Source organism: Ambystoma mexicanum, chromosome 12 (genome assembly GCF_040938575.1).
Source record: "Ambystoma mexicanum isolate Mex_15411 chromosome 12, UKY_AmexF1_1, whole genome shotgun sequence".
In the NCBI taxonomy this organism is placed as follows: domain Eukaryota; kingdom Metazoa; phylum Chordata; class Amphibia; order Caudata; family Ambystomatidae; genus Ambystoma; species Ambystoma mexicanum.
Window position 1 is genome coordinate 375,902,044 of NC_090936.1, and position 18,698 is coordinate 375,920,741.

At 46.5% G+C, this 18,698-nt stretch overlaps 2 protein-coding genes across 4 annotated transcripts in view; one reads left to right on the top strand and one right to left on the bottom strand.

Annotated features, from left to right (window-relative positions):
• Positions 1-18,698, top strand: part of TULP3 (TUB like protein 3) — a 1,058,170-nt gene that overhangs the window by 990,226 nt on the left and 49,246 nt on the right. For all 3 annotated transcript variants that reach the window (XM_069628512.1, XM_069628513.1, XM_069628514.1), the window contains 2 exons: positions 792-890; positions 1,702-1,873. In XM_069628512.1, the coding sequence (XP_069484613.1) occupies positions 792-890; positions 1,702-1,873 (271 nt within the window). The remainder of the gene's footprint in view (positions 1-791; positions 891-1,701; positions 1,874-18,698) is intronic.
• The window catches only part of CCDC91 (coiled-coil domain containing 91), a 735,207-nt gene that overhangs the window by 78,732 nt on the left and 637,777 nt on the right, over positions 1-18,698 (bottom strand). The gene's annotated exons all lie outside the window — the stretch shown is intronic.

Below are 18,698 nucleotides of genomic sequence, written 5' to 3' on the forward strand. Positions count from 1 at the left end.
AGCTTGTTTGAATCACATGGCAGGTCTTTTATCTCAAGGACTCCATCACCTCCCACCTCATCTACTGACCACCTCACAGGAGTGACTTTCATTGACATCTCCAACGTGCTCTCCTCTGGCAAATTAGCACACATTAGTAATGTCTTTCTCTAAGATTTTAACGTCCCCGAGTCTCAAGCCAACAACCACTCTAGACAAGCTTTTCACACTGACTAAATCCATGGGAGCTTAGCAAATTGTGCTCTTCCCCCAAAGCAAAGCAGACAACACCCTAGACCTGGTCTTTACATAAGCCACCCACCCCCCTCATCACCTGTGCAGACCCTGTCCCACTTGACTGGTCTGACCACACTGCAATCCCCCTATCCGTCACTCACTCAACTACAGCCCACACAGGTCTGGCTAAACACATCCTCACTCGGCACCGGTTATTCAAAACCTTCCCTGTCTGAGTTGGAAGCAAACTTTACAGACTTCCCCACAACAGGTAATGCCCCTCTCTTATGTAATCTGGCTGAACATATTGCATGTACTTTAACCGCCTGTTCTGCTGCTCCTTATGCAAATTGGCCATTTAATTCTTTTCATTTTTTTCATTTAGCAAATATCGAAGCCATGCACATTCAGCATCTTTCTTTTGAATGTCCCTTGTAACTCTTTTAATTAATGTTGCATGGTTCCAAAATGTTTTCTAACCACACACCACAGTGACATCCACAAAACCTTAACCCGGTGCATACCTTTATATCAAGAACTATATACCTGCTAACCATACATATCTTTTCTTACAGGAGACAAATGTACTTGGATTCAAGGGACCCAGAAAAATGACAGTGCTCATTCCTGGGATGAATATGAATCATGAGCGTATTCCTTTCAGGCCACGAAATGTAAGTTTTGAATAATACAAGTTATGATTGAGCCATGCATTGTCTCTTAAAAAAAAATACCATGAAGCGCACTAGTAGTAGTTTGGGAGTCTGTGCTGACATCAGTTGTTTGTGTTGCTACTTTGACCTAGTTGCCATGAAATGTATCCCCCCCCCATCCCCCTCCCAAGATGTTCAAGGTTTTGTTTTATTTAATGGGATGATTAAGTGAATGGCGAGGTCCTTACCATTTCATAGAGGAAGGTAAGGACACGGACATTCACTTCCATAGCACAGATTTTAAAATCTGGAGGCCAAAAGAGCAGCACCTGCTGCGTGAGAATTTACAATTTGGTCCATTGTGGATTGAGCTGTACAGTAAATATGCAGAAATAACAAACTGTGTGCAAGCACTGGATCCTTTCAAGTAGCTACCGAAGCACCCTAAGGTATCTCCCCCATTGCAAAAGTGCAGTACCATAAAATAAGTGAATTGTATTGCTGCTAACATGTTTGCCTATCAGGTTAAGTCATGCTGTGCTTTGTAAGAATACCCGCAATCAGTGCATGGAATATTTTTGCCCTAGTACATATGATGGTAACTGGTCTTGCAGCTCACATTCCTGGTGCAGTTGTTCGCTCAGGCCATGTTGGGTTACCCTTAAAAGGCTATCAAACTTTACTGCATCTTGACATATTTGCTCCTTCCTACACATACTCCAAGTTTTGATTTAAATCTTCTCTGAATCTAGCCGTTCAAACATATTTTGATTGAGGTAAAGGAGATGCAATGACGCTCTAGAAATGTCTCATCTATTTGTTTTTTGAATAGGATAATGAGGGTTTGCTTTCAAAGTGGCAAAGTAAAAACCTGGAGAACATAATCGAGCTGCATAACAAGGCCCCTGTCTGGAATGACGACACTCAGTCATATGTCTTGAATTTCCATGGGCGAGTCACTCAAGCATCAGTGAAGAACTTTCAGATAGTCCATGACAATGACCGTAAGTAATTTTGGTTCACTTAAAACATCCACCTCGGAAGATGTAAAGCTGTCAGAATCGGAAATAGCCTTCCACATCATGTGCTCCATCTCCTAAGAGGCCAAGTTTAGCCCAGCATTACAAACGGGAGAATTTGGGTGCCTTTCGTAAATATAAACAAAGTGGGAGAGGCAAAGATCCAGCATGTACTTTACTTGAAGAGGAAACGTGTCTCACACACACACACATACATATTTTATGAGCCACGATTTAGCTGAAAGACATGTGAGAAAAAAAACTTTAAAATCCTAAACACAATCTCATGCCCACTGCTTGCAGAATACAGTTTCTTTCTAGTATTATCAATGTTGTCATTTATAAGCATCTCATTGCACTTAGCAAACATACATTTTCCCATTACTTCAACATGAAATGTTCTTTATTGCCTATTAAGTTAAATTATAAAGAGTAACTGTTAGGGAGAATTCTCAGAAATGTCCTAATTGCCCTCTACCTTAGAGACCCCAACTCTCTTGCTGGACTTTAGGACGTTTTATCTCATGTAATTTGAATGTGTTTTAATTTCTGTGTTCTTTTTAACTTTGGACTCTGACAAACTCCATAGGCATCATCTTTACATTGTGTCACACTGCACCTTCCTTGCAGTGACACAGGGAAATATCTTGGATGTTCCCAAGGTTTAAATACCTTCTCTTGGTGAAACTGTTTCCGGGAGCAGTCAAGTGAAATTGATTTTACTTACAATTTGTAACTTTCTTGATCCAGTACACACTATCTTACCATAGGGTGCTGGAGGGGTTACTTAGTATCACCTTTGTCTAGTTTCTCAGGTACCATTTTTATGTTACCCTTCCTACAATTAATGGCTGGTGGCAGTGGTTTACTTTTTACTACCATTGTGTGTTAATCCGCAGGCTGCATTCTCAACCACGGTAAGGCATCCATGGGTGCCCATTTCGTCAAAATGGCCCCCGGTTTTAATTTTTTGCCATTTCTTGTCAGGACGGTGGTCCTTGAGATTTACCCTGCGTGCCAAACCATGTTTGGTCGCTTTGTTCGTTTTGTCTTTGGTGGTATTCACGAGTGAAGCCCACCTGGGTCCAAAATACCTTCAGCTATCCCTCCGCAAATACCTCCCCTCTCGAGCTCTTTGCTCCTCTACCACCAACTCACTCAGGGTCAGTCGTTTTTCTAAGAAACGAGCTGGGGGTAGATCTGTCTTTGGCTGGGGCCTCTCTCTGGAACAGCCTCCCTGCCACTCTAAAACTTGTGGAGAACCATCTCCGGTTCTCGAAGCACCTCAAGACCTTCCTCTTTTCTTCTGCCTTCGCTCCCCCTCTCCCCCGCTGATCTGTTCTCTCTTGGCACCGTGCACCTGGCCACCCTCTCTTTTGGGCCCAGGTACCTGCTCATCCTGCCACCCTCCCGCACTGCCTCCGGGCCACCCCTTGCACTGGGGTCTGTATCTGTACCCATACAGCCCCCCCTTTTTCTTCCTGCACTTATCGGACCTACCCTGTCTGCTGCCTTAAACCTAGCACTTGCAAATTGCTGGCTGCATTACCATTGTTTGTTGCCTTTATTATTTATTTATTGTTATTTATCGGTTTCTCCTCTTCTTCGCACTTTCCACCTCTCCCCTCTTCCATGCACTTTTCCCCTTCCCCCTCTTCCCATGCACTTGCGCGTTCTCAATGTCACTGGGCCTAGTAAGATCGCTATTTTGTTCTCCCCTGTTCCCCTCCCCTCCCTTGCCTTGTCGCACTCTGAAACACTTGTGTACGAGCGCGATAGAAATAAAATATCAATCAATCAAAAAAAAAAAAAAACTCTGGCACCAGTATGTCTGGCAGGGGCAGGAAGTGAGTGAGGTTTGCCCGGTGAAGTCATGCTGCCGTGCTGAAGCTCCGAATTCACCTCTACTAGAGAAGCCCTGCAAGGACGACTTCTCCCTTTTGAGTTGGTGCGACCAATCAACTCCAAAGTAAGCCCGTCTAGACATCCTCTCAAAGCTGGTTGTGTTTCCCGTGCAGTTGCTGCTGGAACCGAAGAGCCAGGGAGAGGAACACCAGATTGTGTGTTGCTTTGAAGTCGGACCCGAGCGCTAGGAAGATCCTCCAGACTTATCTGATGCAGGACTGACCAAGCCTGAGCCACCTCAACAGATTGCTGGACCCCAGATGTGAGGAAAGTCTGAACTGGTATCAGAGAACCGCTGTGTTACTATTTGCTGTCAACCGAGGAGCTGAAACATCAAAGAACTGCTGAATCAAAGTTTGCCCATTACTGCCACTGTCCTTCCCATTGCAGAGCAGGAGTCCCCAGATGTCTTCCCTCTTGTCACTACGACTGAGGCTCAGGAAAAGGGTCTGCAGAGCTGTACAGTACAAAAGCCAGCTGGAACCATTTCTTCTAACCAGAGGTACTGTAAAGTCTAAGAGAACGTACCTCTTGTTGTGTAGCCTTACTTGCTCTCGGTTGAGACCTGTCTTGGTTACCTTGTAGAGTTGCTAAAGCTTTCCCCCTCAAAGGCGTCCCAGCTTGTGGCCCTTCAAGTGTTCTATTTTTCTACAAACATTTCTAAAAACATTGTGCAAGACTTTTTACCTACCTGCAAAGGTCATCTTCAGCTCTCTTTGACATTGTGCAATTAACATTGGCTGTCCTGGCTCCCTGAGAGACTCCTCTTCACCTCTGACTTTGTGTGTTGGAAGGAGTTTAAAAGTACTTGCCTGTTTATGCATTATTTGTTAACCTTTGTTTTATTCCTCTATTCTCTTTTACACCTATCTCAGTATTTCTCTAAATGTACCAGTGATAAATCAATGTCCACAGTGTCCTAGCAATTTAAGTCACCTGAGGGTGTAGGGAGTGTCTGTGTACCATCCCCAATGGGTGTCATCTGATTTAGAGAAACTGAGTGTGTTTTGAAGTATATTTAAGTGTTACATGTTTTGCTCCCTTTCTGAAGAAGGCTTATTATACCTGACTGTGAAATAAATTAATAACTGTTTTATCAAGAAGCCTTGAGTGTCAATGTTTATTTGGATAACTGTATTTGTGAAACTCTGTCACATTACTGCTCACATTGACCCCTCTTTAGATGAGCCTGGCTGCTCGACCACTCTAACAACCTGTGTATTTCAGACTTATACCAAAGGTTGGATCCCTATTGCCAGGAGGTCAAGGTTATTGTAGTGCACCCAAAGGGTACTGCATACAATCTTGACTAACAGTAACTATTCTGCCTAGTTCATGGTAACACAAGGTGGGGCTTAGGTGCCAGCCTGAGTGAGTGGATGTTGGGCCCAGGGGTGGTACAGATTCCCTGGTCACCCAATCTTTGTCCCTGTTATGTGGCATGGGACAATCGGTGACACAACACAGGACAGTTCAGATGGTGCTCCTTCCCTACTGGGTGGGAGCCTGAAGCACCACTTGAGCGCACCCAAAACTACAACATGGGAAAATAAAGCTCTTCCTTTAAGGGAATTGGTTTTTCGGCACTTGACAGTGGTGGCAAGCATTTGGCTACAGTTGAAGCATCACCTGGTACATCAAAGGTCTTCTCCCTTATCCCTACACGTTTAGTGAAACAAAGTTTGCTTCCAGCATTTAAATTACACACTGGAAGCATCAAAGCGCTCTGCACATGGCGGGCAGCAACTAAGAGGATAAGGGCAAAGACAAGATGGCAGACAGAGCACTTATGGACTTGACTCGGCTCCTCGAACTCGGACCCAGCCTCGGGTGCACTCAGGTAGAACAGCCAATCACAGCCTCACCAAATTAAAGATTGCGGGTGCAGAAAGTCACTAGAAGACCCACAAAGGCGTAGAACACAACACACTATAAAAATACATCACCCCTATTAGGTAATGTGGGTTGTATGAGCATGAAGCTTGCATTTGAAGAAGGAAAGAGTCTGGCAAACAGTGGAAGAAGCAGTGGCTAGAGAGTCAAAGGAGAGTGGAAAGATGGCAGCAAGTTGGAGGAGGTTGTTAGAGCAGATAGGACCAAAGGGAAGGTGGTAACATCAATGGGTTAGTGGATGGGAGGGGTTGGTAGCCAAAGAGGAGCATGTGAAATTAGGTGAGAGTGGAATGCAGATGGCAGTGAGAAAGAGCGAGCAAACCGAAGAAAGGTGGTGAGAACCAAGGGAATAATGGAGGCAATTGTAACATCAAGGGAAAGACCTTGGCAGGAGGAGGGGGGATAATATCAGGAGAGGAGAAGAGTGGAAGTCCAGAGATGGACGAGTCAGTGCGACCCAAAGAGAGAGGATGTGACAATATCAGACTGTGGATGTGGCAGGAAGGGTGTAACATCTTGGGAAAAGAATGATGTGGTCTAGTTGAGCAAAAGATCAAAACGAGGAGATGGCAGGAAAAGTCGTAGTCAAGCCGAGACAGCATAGTGTAGAGACCCCACATAAGGGGGCTGGGGGGTAAAACATCAGGTGGCGAGGTAAGGTCTAAACTGGATAAAATGGACAAAGTCATTAAGAGTAGGCAGGTTCCAGCAGTCTGTGAGTCTTAGGCAGGACCAGATGGTGGGAGAAGGAATGAGGTTGGGTCTGGAATTGTGGTGATATTAAATAGGCAGGCATGCAGAGAAAAATCAGGAGGAAGCCAATGCAGACAGATGGGACCGCTAGCTCTCTGTGCGGACAATGTCCATGGACCTGCCTATTCATAAAACTATCTGGGAGTGAGTCATGAGGTACGAGACCACGGAAAACCCACTTGGCGTTCAGATAAAAAGGGTTCAGGGCCAATGGAGAAACCTGAGAGGTCTAATTTGGCATTTATTGTTGTTTAACTGGTTTTCAGTTATTTCCCCCATCCCTTCCAAAGCTTTGGGTTTAAGCAATGCAAGAAATTCAGGTACTAAATGTGAATATTGACACCCCCACACCAGAAGTGCATGTTTTAATTGGGCCCACTGTTAACGGTTTCAGTTAGCCTTTGTATGCATGCTGAAGCTAGATTTCTATCAGGGAGAAGTAGGCTATTCTCTTCATGTTCGCTTTTTGAGGCGAAAGACCAGACTCTCTCTCCTGTACCATGGCATTGGGGTAATCTCCCCGGGTTTGGACACCAGGAGATCTCCCGTGCATAGCCAATGGAAGGCCTCTCTCATGGATTAATTAGAAGACTTGAGACCAGAGAAGTGTCAAACAAAAATAATTATATTGTGAAACAGAGTTTTAAGTTGGAGTAGAGGAAAACCAAAAATCTGTACCTTTTTCTTCAAATAGCATGAGGACAAATATACTTGCACAAGTACAGCAAATGTTTGTAAGGCTCAGCACTGGTCTCGATCTGGGTCAAAATCAGGCTGGCTTCTCCCATCAAAAGTACCAAGTCCGGCACAGTTCTCTAGGTCTGTTTCCCTGAGACCACCCAAGGCCCTCTCCCCACTCTCCCTGTTGGAGAGTTCCCTCTGCCTTGGTTCTAGAAGCCCTTGGTAAAACGGTCTTACAGTTCTCAGTGTCTGGTCTCCAGAGAAACTAGAGTGCAACAAGTCTCCAGTCAAAATCTGGTCCTCCACGACTGTTTTTCCCCTCAAACTGGGTTTATTCAGACTGTCTTTACTCTAGTCGCTCCAAGTGTGATTTTTAATGGGTTGATATGGACACTGGGTAGTGCTTTTGACATTCTTCTCTTTTGGATGTGATCTTGTAGATGCTTACCCCATGCTTGGCTTTCTCTCCTTCTTATGCACCCTGTGCTCTGACCTCAGAATACCTGGTAATCTCTGCTTGTGACTTCTTTGCAAGTAGTCTTTATTTTCATTGGTGTGTTTGCCAGCCACAAGGTCTGGAGAATGGCTCCTGGACAGGACTATCCAATTCTGCTGCTTCCTTCCACTCATGCAGGCAAGTCTGGTGCGCTTGCCAATCCCACCAGATCTAGAGTATGACTTCCAAATAGCAGGACTCTTATCTACCAGATACTCTGGGTTTATAGGCCCCTGCGCTTCCTGTCTCTGGTCCATAGTGTCTCCTGGTTTCGACACCAGGAGAACGCCTGTGCATAGCCAATGGATGGCCTCTGTCACCCCATAGATGATCAATCGAAGTACTGAGACCAGAAGTTATTTTAAAAAAAGAGGATTATGTTGAACTTTTGTATTTTGCATTTTATTTTTATTTATAGGGTGCTAAACGACAATGTGCTCAACAATGGTACAATAACAGAGGAATGGACATAACAAAATTAAGAACCAAAACCAAGGATAACAAAGGGAACGTAAACTAAGTGGGAGTGCATTCTAATGCAGCGGGTCCAAAAGGCTGAACAAGCGGAAACGGGCCGGGATGACATTGTCACAAGGAAGAATCAAGATTGGGAACGAAGAGACTGTGCAGGGGATTAAAAAGTGACTAGAGAAGAGATAGAGAGAAGGATTGTGCAGAGACTTAAATATGAAACAAAGTTGAATTGAAGTCTAGAATGAAAAGATAGCCAGCAAAGACTGTTAAGAACTGGGGCAATAGACTGCTGAGGAGAGACTGAAAAGGGAGGCGGATTGAGGAGTTGTAAATGGATTTGAGAGGAGTAAGATGGGAAGGTGAGAGGCCAAAGAGAATAGACGAGCAATGGAAAATGTGAAAAGATGAGACAAAACCAGAAGATTACAGGCGTAAAAAGAGAAAGTGGTGAGCTTTACAACTTTTCAACAAGTGAGCACAGCAGGAGCGTGAGAGTAGAGATGTGGGGAGTAAACGAAAGAGAGGAGTCAAGATAGACTCCCATGTTACGAGCTATGCATGAGATGGGTGTAGATGAAGGGAGGAAAGGAAATAGCAGAGGGATGTGGGGTGAGGAATAGAGGAGGCAGGAAAGAAAAGAACTCCGTTTTAGACAAATTGAGAACAAGGTAGTGGTCAACAAAAGGACATGGGTCACCATTTGGAGCTGGCCAAGATTCAGGCTGCAACTGGCTCCTCCAGGGGATCGGGACATGGGTCTGGATCCGCCTCTCATTTGCTCAGTCGACTACCCCATTCTGGCTGCCGTGCCATTATGGAAATGTCTAAGACTGATAGAGTAGACTTTGCAAAATTAAAGCAAACTCTCATTTTAAAGTTTGGGAAGACTCCTGCTCAATACTTAGAGATTTAGAGAGTACAAGAAGAAAGAAGGTAACACTTGGGTGTCCTATGTTACCGATTCCTTGAAAAACTTGACTGGCTGGGTTTGAGGTCTTTGCGGTCACCACTTTTTGCATCTTGTTCCCTTGAGTTTAAGCAGCACCTGGCTGATTTAAAGGAGATAGATCCTAATAACCTGGCTAGTGCAGCAGATGTGTGGGTGTCGCACAGTGTGTCCCATAAAGACAAGACTACTCCTGGTAAGCAGGAGGAGGAGGAAAAGAACAAAGATAAGGAGGGTGGTGGATCTGATAAAACTTCCTCCCAAAAGAACCACAAAAAGTGAAACAGGGGTAAGTCCCAAGAGAATGTTCATGGTAGTGGGAGTTATACTCCCAGACAGAACTCTGGTTATAGTAAGCCTCCCTATATCCCAAGACCCAGTGGATCTTGTGTGGCTTGTGGAGAAAATGACCGTCTCAAGGGGGACGCCAACTGTAAGGTCAACACCTTGGGGGTCCACTCTGAGAGTCTGGCCTTACCTTCCAATGAGGAAGAGATCACAGGGGGCATCCCTCTCCTCAGACTCCTTCCCCAGTGGATAGAGGTAGTCCTAGATTCCCTGAGTTCATGGGAGCCTTAAGTCTCAGATTTATGCTAGCATTCCAGACAATACCAAGCACTACTTTAAGGACAGTGTGCTAATCAATGGAGTAGATACTCCTGCTCTTAGGGATATTGAGGCCATCAGAACTGTGGCGGATTCCACATGGGTAAACCCAGAGGAACTTGGCAGAGCTCCTTTAATGCCCACAAAGTTAGCTGATGCTCCCCCTCTCAGGTTTCCAGTAATGCCTGTAAATTTTACTATAAATGGTACTATGGTCAGGATTCCAGTGATCATTCAGAGGCAAGTCCCAGGTAAGGTCTTGCTGGGAAATTATCTGAGACGTAGGTCTTGTGGGTGACACAGCAGTGAGACCCTGCACAAGGTCACAAACAAGAGCTGCCTTAGCCAAGGCAAAGCCCAAACCAAAGGGGAAACCCAAGGCTAAAGCAGTTAAGAAAGATGAGAGAGGGAAAGAAAACTATCCCCCTAACTTACCTACCACTGAGGTGGAGGTAGTTGGCCAAACACCTGAACCTGATGAAGAAGGTGTTGCCTGAAATTCATATTCCACATGACCACCCTGAACTCCAAAGTTTGTTTGAAGATGGTCCTGATAGGGTTGAGTTGAGTAAGGGCCAATGTGAGTCCCCATCTTTGGAAGGCCTAAGAAGACAGGCCTGCTCCCAACTTTAGGGTGAACCTCCTTGGAAGCACAGTATTTATTGGGAAGGTGGGCTTCTTTACAGTGAGACCAGAGTCTACATAAGGAGACCATAGGAGGTTAGTGGTACCCCTTCATATAAGACCCTTCCTCTTTCAGCTGGCACATAAAGCCCCCGTGCTGGTCACCTTGCCATCAAGGTTAGCCATGCACTGCTACTGATCTAAGATGGGGGTGTAAGTAGGTCACTGCAGGAGTTGTGCCACCTGCCAGTTATCTGGAAAAAGTGGCACAACAATCCAAGGTCCATTGGTACTACTCCCAGTTGTGGGGGTGCCATTTGAAAGGGTAGGGATTGACATTGTTGGTCCCCTTGACCCTCAGACATCCTCAGGCAATAGGTTTATCCTGGTACTGGTCGACCACGCCACCAGGTATCCTGAGGCCATCCTATTAAAGACAAACTGTCAAGTCAGTTGCAAAAGCTTTACTTGGCATATTCACTAGGGTTGGCTTCCCTAAAGAAGTTGTTTTATAGGGGCAGCAACTGTATGTCCAAGTAAATGCCAGCCATGTGGAATGAGCGTGGGGTTACTTACAGGTTTTCCTCAGCATATCTCCCATGGACATATGGCTTAGTTGAGCGGTTCAATAAAACCCTCAAAAGCATAATTGGGGCTCGGGAAGAGCCCCAGAGGAGAACACGGGATCTTCTTCTTCCATGCTTATTTGCCTACAGAGAGGTACCTCAAGAGGGGGGTTGGCTTCAGCCCCTTTTAGCTTTTCTGTTCACCCTGTAAGGGGACCCATGGCTATAGTCGAGGAGGGGTGGGAGATGCCTACGCCCCCTATCACTACCAATGTAGTGGACTATATGCTAGGTCTAAGAAAGAGGATGGTCCTCCTGATGGCTCAGGCTAGTGATAAGTCAAAGTCTGGGCAAGCTGTGGTGAAACACTGGTATGACCAGAAGACTTCCCTTGTCACGTTAACACCAGGCCAGCAAGTCCTGATTATGAACCCTATAAGGCCTAGAACTTTACAGGATACATGGTCAGGCCCTTATTCAATATTGTAGCCACTGGGTGAGGTAAATTATTCAGTGGACCTTGGAAGGTCTGGACAGGCTCCAAAAGTGTTCCATGTGAATAGACTGAAGGCTTTCATCCCTAGGGTTGAAATAGCTGCACTGCTATTGGCATCAGACGTAGAGGAGGAAGAGTCAGAACCTCTTCCTGATCTGTTCCAGGGCAGTCCTTCAGAACGCTCCATTGAGGGTGTCAAAGTGGCCCCTCACCTGACTTCTGTTCAACAAGATGTGAGAAGTTTGCTGAGGCAATTCTCCCCCTTTATTTCCCAACTCCTGGTTTGACACCTTGGTGCTAACATGATAATGACATAGGAGATAGTGTACATGCCAAAAGTAGGGGATACAGGATGTCCGATAAGGTGAGATGCTACATCAAGACAGAGGTCAACAAGATGTTAGATCTTGGGGTGATTGAACCCTGCAGTAGTCCTTAGTCCAGTCCTGTGGTTCTGGTTCCTAAAGCAGGTTCCTCTGATTTGAGGATCTGTGTGGTTTACAGGACTCTGAATGCTGTCACCAAGACAGATGCACACCCCTTACCTAGAACTGGTGAGCTGGTGGATACCTTGAGTGCCTCCAAGTACCTCAGCACAGTTGACCTCACTGCAGGGTATTGGCAAATAGCCCTAGCAGAACATGCCAAGGAGAAGACCGCATTCGCAACTCCAGAATGACTTTAGCAGTTCAGGCTAATGCCATTTGGATTGAAGAATGCACCTGCCCCTTTTCATGGGCTTGTGAATCATGTCCTTAATGGGTTGGATGAATAATGGCTTGCATATCTGGCTGGTATAGCAGTTTTCGGTGCCACCTGGGAGGATCATGTGAAACACCTTAGAATTGTTGCAAGCTCTTCAGAAGGCCCATTTGACCATAGAGGCCAGCAAGTGCCATATTGGTCAAGGCTGAGTGGTCTACCTTGGGCAAGAAGTAGGTGGAGGGACGATTCAGCCCAGTAAAATACAAGCAGTACAAGACTGGCCTACCCCCACTACACAAACCCAGGTGAGAGCGGTATTACAGAAATGTTATGGCCGACTATGGTACCATAGCTGCCCCTCTGACTACTCTCACTACTCCTTAGAAACTCAAGAAGGTCTCTTGGTCTGAGGAGTGTGGGAAGGCCTTCAATGGCTTAAGACTCCTTGTGCCTTGCCCCTGTTCTCAGGGCCCCTGATTACAAAATACCTTCTATTGTGCAGACAGATGCCTCTGACACCGGGATAGGTGCTGTAGTGTGCTGTAGTATCACAGATAGATTAGAAAGGCAAGGAACACCTGATTGGATTCATAAGTCGCCATTTTAAGGACAGAGAGCTCAGTTGGTCCACAGAGAAATAATGTTTCTCTGTTGTGTGGGCCCTAAGGAAGCTGAGGCCCTACCTCTGCAAACTGACCATAAGTCCTAAAAGTGTTTCATGAACATGAAGGGAGAGCATCCTAAGTTGCTCAGGTGGATTAGTTCCCCCTGTCCTTGGTCTGGCAGGGACAAGTGTTCAAAAAGATTTCCATTTATAGGTAGGTTTCCCTTCACTTGTGAACCCCCCCCCCCAACTTTTTGCTGTTGTCTGACCCTCCTAGCTTGACTTTTGCCAGGGGAGCCCAGCCTTCTGCTGTACTCTTGCTCGTTTTGTTATGGGGAAACTGACATGCCCTGGACAGTCATAGCAGAAGACTTTGTTTCACTTAGTCTTTCACTTTCTTGCTAGTTCGTAGCAAAATTTTATCACCTAGATGCCCTCAAAGGATTTTTTTGTGGATGTACAAGTGTGCCTTGGACAACAGCTGTTACTTTTTGTGTATTCAACTCGTTTCAATGGTCCATACTGTGTTTACCGCGTTTGGCACAGGACAGTGGCCAGTGCCTAAAATGGCCATGCCACAAGGTCCTTTGTTCTGTCCTTTGGCCACCTTGTCCCTTTTTCTTCCCCAGGTTGAGCAGACCTGGGAAATTCCTTATTTGTTCATGCAGAACCCCGTGCAAACCGAAACCTTTTCAGTCTTCTGCGTGCCTTGTGTGTGCCTCCGGGATGTAGGCTGGAACTGTCTAGTTCCAATACACATCCTGGGTGCCAGGATATATGGTGTGCTGGGATGATGGGGAACACTGTGGTCCGCGATTGTTCCACATCTGGGATGGCTGTATGTGAGCAGATCTCTCAATGGTTTCTCTTTGTTTGGCGCAAAGGAGATTTTGGATAAGAGAAGGCATCTTACACCCATTCCAGGTCGATTTTCTGAGTTCACAGTGAACTTGGTAAAGGAGCCAAGTATCCTGAACTGAAGAAGCAGGTGTGAGGTTTACGGCAACTATGTTCAGCACGTCAAAGTGGGGGTGTCTAAGGGAATGCAGCTCAGGAGTGAATCAGGACTGGGAGTCGGGGGGGCAGCGAGTGGGGGTGAAAGTAGAATAGAATCAGACATTTAAATATTATGTCATAGCGCTGTTTGTCAACATAACTCCCATCTTCGAACTGTAAAATTGTTAAGGGGGGGGTTAGGGGTACCTCAGGAACAATTTACTTTAGAAGTGAATGGAGCATGGAGACAATAGATAACAGGAATTGGAGCCTTAATTGGATGAACATACAGTATAAACAAATAATAGGGATACCAACTAAAAGAAGTTGCCTTTTGGACGACTGAAGGTCGAAACACGTATCGGCTGTGACTGATACTTATATGATTGTACACAGAGAGTGCTGAAAATACTTCTATTTTAAATTTAGTTTCATTAGGTTTTAATAAAAACCGGTCACACAAAAGGGGAAAAAAGAAAAATAAATGTAAACATTTGGTTACAAGACAGAGTTGGAAATGTTGCAGTCTAGAAACAACATTCAACATAATCTTGGTTTACTTTCTCAACATCAGTCTGTAAGTCTTTGTAGTGACCGTTCCCATTCCCTCTACTGACTCCCACCCCCTCAGCCCCCCCCCCCCCACCCTCCCTAGGGCTAGGCATTCATTTTACAAGAATAGTGTGGTCTTATAGTTATGTGGTCGCATTCCAGGTTCTAGGGGACCTCCTTGTTGGGGAACACCTCTTTGTATTTCTTCAGCACATTTTTGGGTCACATATTAGACGGTGTCAGACATTGGGAGGATATTACGTGACAAACCAGGTAGCAGTCCGCTTCAAAACATGTTTCTACACATTAATGTATTGTTCCTGGCATATATTTGTTAAAAAAATCCATCCACAAAGTGTGACACTTGTATGGACCTGCCATGTAGTGGTGAAGTTATTTTTTCCATGGTGCATATGTTTGACACTACATTGACCCATTCTCTCTTGCTTGGGGTTGTTGCCGATTTCCACTTCATAGCTAGCAGGCCCCGGGCAGCTTTGCAGCAGCTGTGCGACCAGACCTTTTTGACTCCATTTATCCTTCTACTTCTCAAAACCGAACAAGATGAGGTAGGGGTCTGCCGTTCTTTGGACCCCATCTAAGTCTCTGATCCACCCCAGGACCCCGTCCCAGTACACCTTCATTCGGGGACATCCCCACCACATGTGCCAATAGTCCGCAACTTCCCCACATTCACGGCAACATAGTGGGCTGGCTGACTGATACATTTTGGAGAGTCTATGTGGATCATACTGCCACCGATGTAATAGTGTGATAGCATGTAGTTTATAATGACATGATATAGATGTTCGGGGCGCCGCTCGGCACCTTTTCCCCCATGTATCTGGATCAATATGATCCCCCAAGTCTCTTTCCCATTTCATTCTGAGAGGTTCTGTAGTTCCCCTACCTGCCTCTATCAATGTTTTATACATAGCAGATATCAGCCCCTTCATCTCTGTCATAGAGTTAAATAGCATCTCAAAGGGGGTAAGTTCTCTCCTCAATTTATCTTTCCACTCCGGTCTCTTTAAGATGCCCTTAATCTGTAGGAATTGGAATGTAGACAGTACCCCTATCCCCAAGGCCTCCACTAGCTCTGGTAGCATGATGGAGTCATTTTTCAAAAGTTGGCCTACTCTCTCCAGTCCCGCCTCGGACCAAGTTTGAAATCTCTCTACATTGGCGATATCTTCGTTAATACCTTGGGACCACAGGTGGCTCAGCGGTGATGGCCATATGGAAATGTTCCTCATCTCTGTGCCTTCCCTCCATATTTCCCATATGGTTTTTAGTGTGCTTTCAATCTGTTTAGTAATTTCCTCCTTGGGGTCCACAGCCATTCTGAGACTGTGGCCGGGATAGATCGTGGTTGTCCATTGACATCCACTGTGATGGAGGCGGGGGATAAGAACTCGTAATTGGTCCGCTTATTAATGTTTCCTAAGGTCTGGAAGACCCACCCTGTTCTTAATACTTTTTGAGAATAGAATCACTGACATTTAAATGTAATGTCATAGTGCTGTTTGTCAACATAACTCCCATCTAGGAAAAAATCACAAGCACATGTACAACTTGAGCATAATGCAGTAGACTCCATCGAACAGTATTAGCATAGGAGCACCACAAGCAGAGGTTACCAACAAGCTACATCGGCCGATTGAAAGGTTCGTGGTTAAAACAACACTTACTATCTTAGTCCCTCAGCCTCTCGCACCCACTTCTCTCATACCTTCAAGAATTTCTGGGGACAGCCCCATGCCCTGTGCACTCCTCTCCAGGGCCGAACAATGGTCCACTTCCTCAGCCCACTAACTTAGTCTCAGACGTTCTGCCGAGCCCCAGGATGTTGCATCAGTCTCTTGGCAAGCCCCAGTACTATCGCCAGGAATGATTTCTCATGTTTCGGAAACAGTGTCCTCCCATATTCCCAGCAATGTCAGTTTCGGTTGCAGAGGTACCTGAAAACCCATCACAGTGGACAGATTGCATGTGCACTTCCCCAGAAGACTTGAATCTGTACACAGTCCCAAAGTATATGATGGAAGGTGCTGCCTTCCCTACCACATCTGAGACATGCATCGCTACCCACCAATGCCCCACCTGCCCAACGCAGTACGGGAGTAGTATACCCTGTGGAGGATCTTAAATTGTATTAGCTGCTGCCAAGCCGCTATTCCCACCTCCCTTGGGAACATCGGGTCCTCCCCATCAGCTTTTTATGTTCCAATACTATGTGCGGGAGCATTCGGGCCCCCAATGTGCCGGTCATTCATCGTAGCTAGCTACTCGGCCTAGTAGTACCCTCGCAGGTTGGGAAAGCCTATGCCACCTTCTCACGCTGACCGTTTCGTGCTTGAATCACGGGTCGCGCCTTGAAACACTTGTCTATAGGCACGCTACAAATGCCATATCATATCAGTGTCCTCAATGCCACCTGTGGTCGTTTCCATCCCCATAAGATCCCCGCAGGGATCCCTCAATCTCTGCAAAGACCTTCTTTGGAACCGGGAGTGGGGCGTTCTGCAGGACGTATACAAATTTAGGTAGTGTTAGCATCTTGAAAAGGGCTGCCTTACCCAATAAGGTGGGAGGGTTTGCCAGTGCATGATATCCTGTGCAAACTTGTTCACCACCGGGGGGAGATTAAGCTGAATGAAGTCAAACAGGCATTAACTGAGGCGTATACCCGAATATTTAAAGCCTGAGTTGGCTATTAGGTACAGGCATTCATGCAGGAGCATTGTTACGCCCTCCTGCGCTGGGAAGAGGCCTGACTTTTTCCAATTTATTTTGAGCCGGCTAAATCTTTGGTATGCCTGCAAAATGTTGGTTACTGCCGGGCATGAGACTTTTGGGTTACTCATATATATTAGGAGGTAGTCTGCGTAGAGAGAGACCCTGCCTCCCCACCCCCCCCAACCCTCCAGGGCCATTTGACTCCCATCCATTCCTGGCGTTTCCTGAGCTGTATCGCTAGTGTGAAACACACTGGTGAAAGGGGCCGTCCCTGCCGCATGCCCCACCCTAGGATAAAGACAGAGAAGTGACTCAGTTTACTATTATTGTCGCCTCTGGCAGAGGTGTATAACGGGCAAACCCAGGCCAGGAAGTTCCCCCAAATCCCATGCGACCCATAATCTCTCAGAGCGAGTTCCACCGCACAGAATCGGAACGCCTTCTCGAAGTCTATGGCTAGGAGCGCCAGCGCGTCCAGCATTTCGGCTGCTCGGTTGATGGCAAGTTGCCCCCGAGGCAGGTTAATTCGCGTCGATCTAGATGGTCTGAACCTGACTGGTCCAGATGTCCCAGAGAGCCGATTACCCCCAGCAAGCGATTAGTCGGCAACCGGTCCAGGATCTTGGCCTCTCCATTTATTAAAGATATTGGCCTGCAAGAAACACACTGTTCCAGGGGTTTGCCAGGCTTAGGGAGAACCACTATGCTAGCCAGCCTGAGATCAGGTGGCAGACCCCCGTCTTGCCTACATTGTAAAAAGACGATGCAGAGGACTGATTACCCTCTTCCCCCAGTCACTTCCACTTCTCAACCGGGAAGCCATTGGGCCCTGACGCTTTACCCGTGTGTAGCTCTGCGAGCGCAGCTGAGATTTCTTTCTTGGATATGTCTGCTTCCATACCCAGAGCCTGTTGAGCGGTAAACCTTGGGAGAGGCACCTGATCTAGTGCATCCGGCCCTTCCACCAGCAGGTCATCTTCTCCAGGGCTATATAGTGCCTTCTAGTATTGCGCAAAGGCTTCAGCAATGTCTGCATTGTTAGTCGGTTCCTTTCCCTGGGTGTCTCGTAGGGCCTGCACGTACTCGGTCCCTTTGTCCCTCCTCTCAAGCCAGGCCAGCATTTTGCCTGTTTTGTCCCCGGCTTTGTGTATTTGACTTTGCCTTGCCCAGTGCGCATCCCAGGCATTATCTAGTGCCACATTGTGCAGTCCTTCTTGCGCCGTGACTAATGCCAACTTGCCTCCAGCGACCCTGCAGAGAGAAATTCCTCATCTGCTTGTCATGCCACCCTCTCCGCCTCTTCCACCTCCTGCACGTGTTTCCTGCACCTAGCCGCCACCATTGAGAATGCCTCCCCCCCGCAGTGAGACAGTGTTGCTCTCCCAAAGCGTGACTGGGCTGTCGACTATCCCTGTATTCATATCGAAAATACGCCCCAGTTTTAGTGGACAAGCCGTCCACAAACTCCAGATGCCCCAGGTAAGTTATTTAGTCGCCTGCTCCTATTGTGCTTAGTCATCTCGTTCTTTAACTCCATGACTAACGGAGTGATCTGATATCCTTCTAGCCATGAACTTAACAGACAACAGTCTGTAGGTCGTGTTGGGTATGAACGAAAAAGTAGTCCATCCTTGACGTGGATGCATGTACCCCTGAAAAGAAAGAGTAGCCTCTTCCTGTTGTATGCAACCACCTCCATGCATCCACCCAATCTAGGGCATCCTAGTGTCCGTATACGTTCTGTCTAAGCCCAGGTCCATCACCTCGTTAAAGA